At 41.8% G+C, this 10,869-nt stretch overlaps 1 protein-coding gene across 1 annotated transcript in view; it reads right to left on the reverse strand.

Moving 5' to 3' along the window:
- The window catches only part of LOC106518198 (formin-1), a 59,273-nt gene that overhangs the window by 26,388 nt on the left and 22,016 nt on the right, over positions 1-10,869 (reverse strand). The window contains exons 7-9 of the mRNA XM_014009354.1: positions 10,638-10,862; positions 9,051-9,192; positions 615-702 (exon numbers count right to left, since the gene is read on the reverse strand). Coding sequence (XP_013864808.1) covers positions 615-702; positions 9,051-9,192; positions 10,638-10,862 — 455 coding nt within the window. The remainder of the gene's footprint in view (positions 1-614; positions 703-9,050; positions 9,193-10,637; positions 10,863-10,869) is intronic.

The following is a 10,869-nucleotide window of genomic DNA, read 5'->3' on the forward strand; positions in this document are numbered from 1 at the left end:
ATCAGATTAAAAATATTAATCATTTGACAGCCCTTGCACTGTTATTTGTTTTAACACACACACACACACACACACACACACACACACACACACACACACAGATATTGCAATTTCCACATAACTACCAAGCATGCAATCAATCTGTGTAGCTCCTTAAATGAAGGGGATAGCAATTTGATTTTAACCAGTGCAGGAGGCCTGACAGAAAGAAAAAAAACTGAACTAAACTAAAAAGGCTACTTTTATCCTAAGCATTTCTAATTTTGACAAATCGAGGCTCTTTTTTTTTCTTTCCCACTGTGGTAACTGGAAAAAATGATCCCAGTTCAACTTAAGTCACAAATTAATCCAAAAGAAGMGTCTTAAGTTACAAATTAGTTGCTGTCAAGAAGCAGGAATTTATCCTCTGCTGCAGGGTTCACTATCTCATCTCTAAAAATAACTCCATCTGCATTTCATCAGGAGTCAACCTCAGTCTACTGTTTAATGGGGAAAGTAAATTTAGGCCATTGCTGCAGAGTCTAAATCACAGAMCTTCTCCCCGTGAATGACACAAAGAATACATAACTTTCACAAACTTTTACAGCTGTTGGACATACGGAGAGGATATTCACCTTGCTGAATGTCCTTCATTTCCAGATGCAGGCTTGATATGAGGATGCCGACCGCCTGTGAACGCTTCCCGTCCAGCAGCTTAATAATCTGGAAAAAAAAATAGAACATAATTCACGTGGTTGTGGTCTGATGATTCAGAGTAGAACCTGAGAAAAAAAAGCCTCACAAGTCGATGCCGGTAAATTGCTTCGAGACAGCAGTGTAACTTGTTATGAAGAGGCAACAGTTTTTAATTAATGAAACCAAGAAACAGACAGTTTGAGTAAAATAAGGATAAWGCTGTGCCTGAAATCCACATTTTCTGGGTTTACCCCGTTGACCAAAGTGACCAACATTCATCATCAGAACCCACTGCAACGATGCAAATAACTGAGAAACTGTGTAGCAACTTTGCCAATAAGGGTACAGAGTTCACCAAAAAACATTCACCCCTCAAGTTCACCCGGGACCACGTGTCTAGAATATCCCACAAATATCAAGTCGCAGTGAAAGTACAAAGGGAAAAGTGGCACATAAAAGGACAGTGTAGAAGAGCAAAGCAGAGAGAAGCAAGGCTTTTATAACAAACTATAAATTCACAGGATTTTTATTTGTGCTTACACATGGTCACAATTACTTATGACTGAATTAGCCGTAAAGCCAGAGAAAGTTTTGGCAAGGTAAAGCCCTGCTCTAAAAGTTAATGTGTCAGGCTTCTTCATTAGCTATTATGGTGTTGTTGGCTACCGGGGCTGTCCTGTGGGAGCTGGAGAGCAGAAGCCTTAGAAGTAGGTATTGCATTACAGGGCGTTAGTGGGTGCCGTGCTGCTTCCAGCTCTATGACCTGGATCACTAGGGATCTCCCACACTCGGGACCTGAGAGACGGCTCAGCACCAGGCTTTCCCAACACCTCTAATTAAGCACTTAGGGCGGCCTCACATATGCACAAAAAAAAGCCTAGAAACTGCCCCCACTTGCTAAGGCTGCAGAACCTAACAATTAGCTGAAACAGTTAAGCTAATAAGCTAGGACAAGTGATGCTGGATGTTTTCCTACATGTAAACAGCTTGGGCGATGCTGATGCTGAGACCTGCAGACATCAAGAGCTAATGGCGCCCTCCTGTGGACAAAAACAGACGTTTTCTAAGCTGGAAATTTTACTAAAATAAATTCAAGGTCTGGAATCGTTCGAAGGAATACATTTAACCTTCCACCTTTCATGCCAGAGTTTGATACAAAGATCATTTTTTATTGACAAATAATGGATTTSTAGCTGYTTTGGTCAAACCTTGAAATCAACATTTTGCTCAGTCTCATGAAATACTGTCAGACTTGACAGCTTGTGGTATGTGTTTGTGAATGAATCTCAGTTACTACGACACAAAATTTTAGTTTAAAGGGGACACATGCGTTTAAATCCTTCCTTTTCACATTTAAATCACTTAGTTGGGGTCTTTATAAAGTGGAACTGCAATGCTTTGGTCTGAAATCCTCCTTACTGTTCCTCCACCAGCCCCTCCTTCACCCCTGTTTAGAGGTGTGTCTCAGAGCAACTCATTTTGGTGCGGTGTCTTTAAACGCAAATGAGACGCTTCACACCCCGCCCATTGTCTACTCCACCTCATTTGGCCATTTTTGTTGTTTGATAGCAGAGCTAGGATTATATTTACAAATTGATAAAAAGCAGAGGAGTACAAAGTACTTGAAAAAAAAATCACTAATAAAATAAAATACCTTAAAACTGCTCACAATAATTGGGAAAGTACTTTTACACACACTAAAAACGAAGTGTGGAATTTATTTAACCAAGTTATGTTAACTGGTTCCACTAAACTAAGTTGAGTAAATTGCTCAATTGGCTCAACTTGGCTTGGTGGAAGCAGTTAACATAACTTGGTTAAGTAAGTTGCACACTTCCTTTTTTAGAACTCCTTCCAGGATGAGTTCTGGTCATATTTAGATTTGTAGAGTGTAACGAGGTGTTACATTTTCAAGTAAGGCAGTAAAAGTATCATTTTTATGTTTTGAATGTAATGAAATAAAGTAAAAGTTATGATTAAAATGAATACTTTGTAAAATTAAAGATCCTCATAAAAACTACTAAAGTACTGTAAGGAAGTAAAAGTATATTACTATTATACAACTCTGATTTAAAGATGTCAACAGTAGAAGACTTGTCCATCCAGCCAGCCTTAAATGTTGGTTAACCACAAGTCCATGAACCTTTTTCAGCAGTTCCACAGATAATACTGTGACGTAATAGTTCAGAAAACATAATAGGGAACAGTGAAAACTGAAGAATATGACCCAAACTGAATATAAAAATATCTACACAGCATCAGGAGAGACTAAACTCAACTTTTCTGCACTTCTATCAACCCCAAGTCTCCATCTCAATCAACTAAAAACTCATTTATTCACCCAAGCATTTAGCTGAAGGTATCCTGCCGTCCACAACATAATCCTGAACCTAAATTTCCATGACTGCAAAACACGTATTTTACTTCTGACTGGTATCCATTCATTTACATTTTATACGCCATGAACATCAACTCCAATTAGTTACAGGCAAGCCTATCTATTGTATATACCTTAATTACTTTTTTCTCCATCATTGTTATTCCATGCCYCTACTATTACAMAAAAATTGAGAATGTATTGACTGGAATTTCATCATTTGTAAYGTAATTGTCAAGTATTTCTGTTTTTCTATTTGTGTTTGATTGTTGTGTAGCACCTTCTGCCAATTAACTCTGTCTATATTAYTGATTATTGTACAGCACCTTGTGAATTCCATTTCTGTGAAAGGCGCGCTATAAATAAAATTTTACTTACTTACATCTCCATCTTCTACCGCTTATCCGTAGTAGGGTCGCGGAGGCAACAGGTCCAGGAGAGAAACCCAGACCTCCCTCTCCCTAGCGACACTTTCCAGCTCGTCCCGGGGGACCCCGAGGTGTTCCCAATCCCTCCAGCGAATCCTGGGTCTTCCTCGGGGCCTCCTACCAAAGGGACGTGCCCGAAACACCTCTAAAGGGAGGCGTCCAGGAGGCATCYTAATCAGATGCCCGAACCACCTCAGCTGACTCCTTTCGATGTGGAGGAGCAGCGGCTCTACTACAAGCTCCCCCCAGATGACGGAGCTCCTCACCCTAATCTCTAAGGCTGAGCCTGGCCACCCTACGAAGGAAGCTCCTTTCGGCCGCTTGTATCTGGGATCTCGTTCTTTCGGTCGTGATCCTCGCCTCATGACACTAGGTGAGGGTTGGAATGAAGGCAGACCAGTAAATCGAAAGCTTTGCCTGTCGACTCAGCTCGTTCTTCACCACGCCTGACCGAAGCAACGGCCTCGTTACTGAGGACGAGGCCCCAATCTGTCGATCCATCTCCCGCTCCATCCTAYCATCACTCGTGAACAAGACACCCAGATACTTAAACTCCTCCACTTGAGGCTCCAAGCACACAACAAAATGTATTTACCWGCTAAAAMGTGGACTTTGCATGATATGTCCCCTTTAAATGTGTTAAACTGACCACTGAAAAAATAAATCACYCTTGCTTTGTTTTTGGTGGGTGATAAAGAGTGAAAAGTGAGTGGGCTAAGAAATACAGTAAATAATAGAAGACCGTGTCAGAGCTTCTGAGCTGAAGCAGGTGGCTGATATCAGGATTCAGAAGAATGCAGATAGTTTACACTCGTACTATTTGTCTGGATCCACACAAACATACGTCACAATAATACCGAACCAAGACTGCCCATCAATAGCTCACTCTCACCCGGCGGTGATAGCTGGACACCCACTCTCCTACGTCAGATCCCGGACTTCAAATATGCCTTCAATAAACGCACAATGATTGCTTATAAATGATAGCCTGGATAAAGGAAGTGTTTGTTTAAGGAGCTCAGCAACATATCAACTTGATAAAGCTTGTGTGTAGGAACACGGCCTTACTGACGCACATGTTTGCACCCAGAACAACTAAAAAGCGAAGAAGTTCTTGATTCTTATCGGACTCTTTTTCATCCTCATCCCTCAGGAATGCACCTTCATGCCAATTCCTGCCCCCTTCCTCTTCTATAGGTACCCCCCCTTTTTTTCTTCGCTTCTTACACCAGTGAAGCCACATGAAGGCAATTATTATACCCTTGGTCCAGTCCAGTCCAGTTAGGTGCGGTGCGGTCCGCTCTGGTGGGAGAACTCTCTTCCATGTCATCTCCTTAGCTTTGATATGCTAATCAGCAGAGAGCAAAGGGCTCCAGGAAAAGAAGAGCTTTGATTTTCTTTCTTTTATGGCACACATGATAAAGATTAACTCACACACGTAGGCATCAGCCGCATCGCCTGAGTTAGAAATTTTTTGGCAAGTGTAGCTGGTGGGAATCAGGAAAGTGGCTCATATGCATTATGCACACACGCATTCCAATCCCACTCCCTCGTCTCCACCCCCTCGCCATTCAGAGCCCTCGGGCGTTAGCGTTAGCATGATCTGGCAACACTTTCTGATCAAGTGCATAACGACTTGTCATCACACACATGGACGGAAGGCGTGCCCCCCCCCCCCCCCCAACTAACAAGGATAAAAGGGGTTTCTGAAGCTCCTGATGCATCCAAACAGAAATCCACTGGCAACATTAAACTGAGTGTGTGCTGACAGAGACAAGAGGCAGGTAGTCTGTGYGGGAGTCGACCGGTATTGGGAATCACACCAAGGGGCACAGACAGTCTGAGCTGTCAGTGTAAAACATAAAGTCTCCAAGTTGGGCAAAAATTGATAAATGCAAAAAGAGCAGGTTAAAAAAAACCCATAAAAATGCAGATAACTGAACAATGAGAAATATAAAACAACCTCCTGCAACTTGCAGAGAAACGAAATGCTCAGAAAATAAGAAAAGGTAGAATAAGATAAAGTGGAGCCTCAGTATATTCTGTAACACGTTAGGCAAGTATAAAGTTTTCTTATTTCTAAAAACAACAAATACTTGATTTAACCAAAGTTCACACTACTGACTAATCAGATTAGTATATAATCAACTACTTTTAAGAGAAAAAAAATAACAATAAAAATACATGTTAGAATTTAAAGATTATTAGGGACTGAATAAGCCACTTTCATATTTTTACAGCAACAGTTTGCTGTTGGAACAGGTGATTATCATGCCTGATTTCTCATGAATTAAAATATAAAGTGTTTAAATATATAAGGATTATCCCTTTATCTTTTCATGAACTTTTTATAACCATATTATTCATTTGAAAATAACTATTTTATTGATGTTGCTTCAAATTTTGCTTTAACTGTTTATGTTTTCCACAGAATCCTAACTTCTTGCAGTGGTGTCAAACTTATTTTTACCGAGGGCCACGTGAACGTTACGCTGGCCCTCAAAGGACCAGTTGTAATTAATGTTGACGTTTTGTGTTTAACTTGGACAAAACATGAAACATCTCATTCCTCGTCTCATCGCTACAGCAGATGGGGTCTCATTGGAAGACCGGACAGAAGCCAGTTTGGCCCGCGGGCCTTGAGTTTGACACATGTATCAGTGCAAAACAATGACGCTTGTTTTAGCAGCATTAAAAAATCCCCATTAACCTTTTTTTAAACATTTCATTCTATAATACAGAAACACCCTCCTTTTGTCTCTTTTCCTTGAAAAAGCCTGCCTCAGAGATGGAGTCATCTTCAACTCAGTAACACCTTCATTTCAGTCTCATCCTTCACCACATCCTCACTACTCTTACTCTTCTTCCCCCTTATTTTCTTTGCTTGCTCAAGCTGAACTTCTTGGAAATTATCCTCAGCTTGTGATTCAGATGATTTCTCCCTCAAATGATTTCTCCCTCTTTCACCCAGAATATAAACTTTCAGGGATTTAAAAAAAAAAAACGATCAAGTAAACAAGTCTCTGTAACTTTGACGAGCTTTACCAGGAATTTGAACCTCTGAGCTGGCTGAGAACAACTTCAGATTCTTTCTTTTTTCCTTTAATCAAGTCCAAAAAGCTAAAATACTGCAAGTTTATGGGACAAATTAAGCAAACAAAGATAACCATTTTATCCTGTGTACTAGACAACAAATACTACCTGGACACTTAGTTTGTTCCTGATTGATATAAGTTGGGATCAACAGAGTTTCCAAGTGGTCAAGTCTCCCCCAAAAGCTGATGTAAGCCAAGAAAGGAGACAGTTGTCTGAGCTGGATCAAATGTTGGACAGTTCGAGTGACCAGACTGCATGGAGGGATGGAGACCGAGGACAGAAACACACACACAAACGCAAAGACACACACAAACGCAAAGACACAGAGTGGCCCTCTGGAGCAGAGTGGAGCCTTAACAAATTGATCAGAATAAGGGATGCGTATGGATTTGGCAGGGCCAGTCTGGGGCAGCGGCTGAGTTTTAACTGCTCGGACGCCACAGAGAGGACCGAGAGGCAGAAAAGGATGCTGACACAGAGCTGGCTCCAAGAGGAGTGCAGAGTTGCCGGATTGGACGGGACACCAACAAGACAGGGGGGGTTAGAGGGAATTTATCCAACTTACCTCCTTTTTCTTGACTTTTACAAAATAAGATTTGCACAAATGTCTAAGTAACCGCAACGGGAGATAAAACACACACAAAGAAGTGAACTCGATTGCCTGTGTTGGCCCAGTGCAAAACTCTGGTGACTGCAGGCAGAAAGATGTAAAAAAGTGTGTGTGTGTGTGTGTGTGTGTGGGGGGGGGGGGTGCAAAATTTATCTTTTTGAGCTTTATATCATATTATAATGTCATTCCCTCATCAGAAACATACCCAGAGTATGAGTAGTCAAGTCTTGCGACCCCTTTATGTATCCCGGGCAGCTCAGAACACTGAGTGTTTCTTAACTTGTGTCTTTCATCTGACGGACGCGAAGCTTTGAATAAAGACCAGTGCTTTTTTGGGGAAAGCAATGGGCCCACTTATGAGGTCCCCACTCATATACGTTTATACCATGTTAGAATGTTATCCCCTCATCAAACACATATCCAGAGTGTTGCTTTGACTTAGGGCTGCGCGGTATATGCAGTAGACGGTAGAAACGGTATGAAGTTGGCCTACAGTAGAAATTTTTACTCTACCATCCTGTCGTCATCACGTCATCGCAACTGTGTCAACAGGGTTGCGAGTGCAGAGACAACTGAGCAGGAGTTTGAAATATAATGAAGACATTCGAGCATTTTAAAACACGTATAGAGAGAATCAATCCTCAAAATTTCCTCTTCCCACTGTAGAAAAGTTACGTCGTGTCGCAAGATCATTCCCTCCCTCCTGCGCATGTCGCACAGAGCGAAGCTTTAGTTTTTACACTCAATTGTCGGAGAAAAAAAAAGTTTTTTATGTATTGTTACCCACAGAGATTATTTTAAATAAATGACATGGACGTTCATTCCGTCGTAAATCCATCTTGCTAATGTAAAGTCGGCTTCTGCTCTGATGATGAAGATGAGTGCGCAGTAGAGCAGCAGCTGATAAGTTCAGCAGGCAGAAGCTCATTGTTTGGCAGGCAGATATTAAAGCAAAAATGTTGGGTTTAATTAAGATTACAGTTTTCTGCAAAAAAAAGCTCTAATACGAGATAAACCGTTACCGTGAAGGGGTTCATTTTATACCATGATATGAATTTGAGGTCATACCGCCCAGCCCTACTTTGACTCATTCATGCATGTTTGAGAAATCCTTGAATCTCCTATTGGTAGATGTAGAAAAGCTTGATCATACAAAGCACCGCCTATTTACCCAAAGCCCCTCCCTGGAGCTCAGTTCACAGGCGAGCTCCCGCCCCACACAGCACCCCTCCCCCGTGCCTCTCCTACACAGCTGCACCAGACTAGCGGCAGCAACAATTAGCAAACTCCTGGTGGAACTGCACATCTGTTGAGCTTGTAACATGAACTACTTCATAGTTCATGAGTTCATAGCAGAACGTAGCTTCATAATGATCTACATTTATAGCTTCTTTGCAAAATGTAGCTAAACATTGATGTATTTGTATGAGAGAATGACTGTAAGATATATTACCACACTGAAACATCTTATAAGAGCCTCTGTACTCGCTCCGATTCTTAAAAAACCTACTTTCCGGGTCCGACGTGGGATCATTCGGGTAAAGTTCAACAGTATTCTGAGTTTCCATTTTTCAAAACTGATATTATATAATGTTAAGAAAATGCAACACTCCTATGAAAGGTTACATTCTCTTGAAGATGTGCCGAAGTGGAAGTGTCAGAAACGGTAGGAGGTTCTTAAAGAGACAGAGGCCAATTTCAAGGTGTTTAGATCAACTATGATGCAAAGTTAAATTTGCTTTTGATATTTACAGAATTTTCACAACAACTGAAGGTAACATAGTTGCTTGATTGTGGTACAGAACTGAATTATGTGACTGGAAAAGACATACCCCACCCTTTAATAAAAAATAAACAAATGTACCTTCTTAGTTTTGGCTTTCTTTTCAAATGTGTCTGACAGGGGCTTCTTCTTCTGCTGCAGAGCGGCCTTGGAAAAAAGATCCTCAAACTCATTGGCGTTGACGATGTCTGGCTCCTTCAGAGAACCCCATAATGTGTTGTTGCTAGAAAAAAAAACAAAAAAACCAAACAAAACAAAGCAGATACATCAAAACTCAGGATACGAGGTGCAAAGCATTACATCACAATAGCTCAGACAGCAGGCATGCAACAAGGGGCTGCATGAGCATCATAAATCCAGTGTTCCTTTTGTGGAAGTTTATTTGATGTTTATTCAACCTGTTTTCCATTTTCCATTTCGCAGTCTGACAAAAACTTGGCAGGAGTTCTCCGTAATCTCGACTTTCAGAAAAAAAAGAGAGAGCCATGTTTACGAGCTAGGTGATAAAAATAACAAAAGTTACAGACAGTCGTTTTGTTTCTGTGTGATGGGATCATTTTCCATAAGGACTAAAATAAAAGGGAAGGGAAAGGCTGTGTTGCAGAAGTTGCTGAGTAACATGGGAGTAAAACAAACAGAGTTTGAAAGAAAAGGTGGATCAAGTCAAGAGGATGTTCGGTGCTTTGATGGTACAAACACATCTTCTTCCAGCTCTGCTTTGGCTTCCAAAAAAATCTGTTCATCAAACGAACATTAACAGACTAATCAAGAGCTTTAGAAATCTAATGAAACTATTCTAAACAAAGACTTTGGAATGATGAGACTCATCACTATCTTTTTTGTAACACGCCGCCGTTGTTCTCGCAGATCATTACAGCTCATCTGTTTAGGAGAGCAATCCAAAGCAGAACAGAAAACCCAGCAAGTCTGTGTTGGCTTTTTGTCTCAGTGGTGAGAGGACTTCTCCGGGGCAGCCAGAAGATAATCATACCGTTCGTATGAACTTCCCAAAAACAGCAGGAAGTTAAACTGGAAAAGAAAATTGCATCGAAGTCTCCCGCAACATTTCCAAGCAGGAGAGCTTTCAAAGTGACAAATTATGAAGAATTAAAGTCAAATCCGCTCTTAAAATCTAACATATGTAGCTCCCAAAGACGATTGGCTGCCAGCTACTCTGGTTCACCACAACTGCTCCCCCTCATGCCATTAACAGAGATCACACCTCGGCTACAGTTAAAACATCTGCCCCATTTAATGCCCCTGAACTCGGCTCTTTACAGTTGAATTTATGGCTGACATGAAGCTGCAGTCGAGCGGTCGGTCAGTCCTCCGGCGCTGGAGAGGACTTATGAAAGACCCACAGCTTAGTCTGCTCCACTAATTTAACCATGGAAACACAAGGCCATAAATCTGAACGGCTGGCACTGTGAGGCAACGGCCGCAGACTCTGTAAATGGTCTGGATAATCTAGTTACTGTTCCAGAGTGGCTCAACAGAAACATCAGCACCGGGAAAAATCTGACAGGACAAGAACATCAGGCACTCCAAGGATGACAGCAGCCAGGGATTAGGACAGATTATCGGAACTATTCAAATAGCGGCTTCAAGTCCAGCTTTCCTAATAATAGTATTTATTAAGAATACGTGTAATACTCATGATGTACGTACTTGTTGTCCTGTATCTGTATCCTGGTCCAGTACAGAGGCTTCATGGGACAGGCGGGCTCCACAACAGGTTTCCTTGGGCCCTTTTCCACTTTCAGGCCAAACCCACCCATAGGTGGAGGAGGTGGGGGGCCAAGGCCTGGAGGAGGCGGAGGCGGAGGTGGGCCGCCTCCAGGTAGGCCAGGAGGTGGGGGTGGAGGTGGCGGGCCACCTCCTGGCAGAGGAGGAGGAGGAG

The sequence above is a fragment of the Austrofundulus limnaeus genome, unplaced genomic scaffold (assembly GCF_001266775.1).
Source record: "Austrofundulus limnaeus strain Quisiro unplaced genomic scaffold, Austrofundulus_limnaeus-1.0 Scaffold2, whole genome shotgun sequence".
In the NCBI taxonomy this organism is placed as follows: domain Eukaryota; kingdom Metazoa; phylum Chordata; class Actinopteri; order Cyprinodontiformes; family Rivulidae; genus Austrofundulus; species Austrofundulus limnaeus.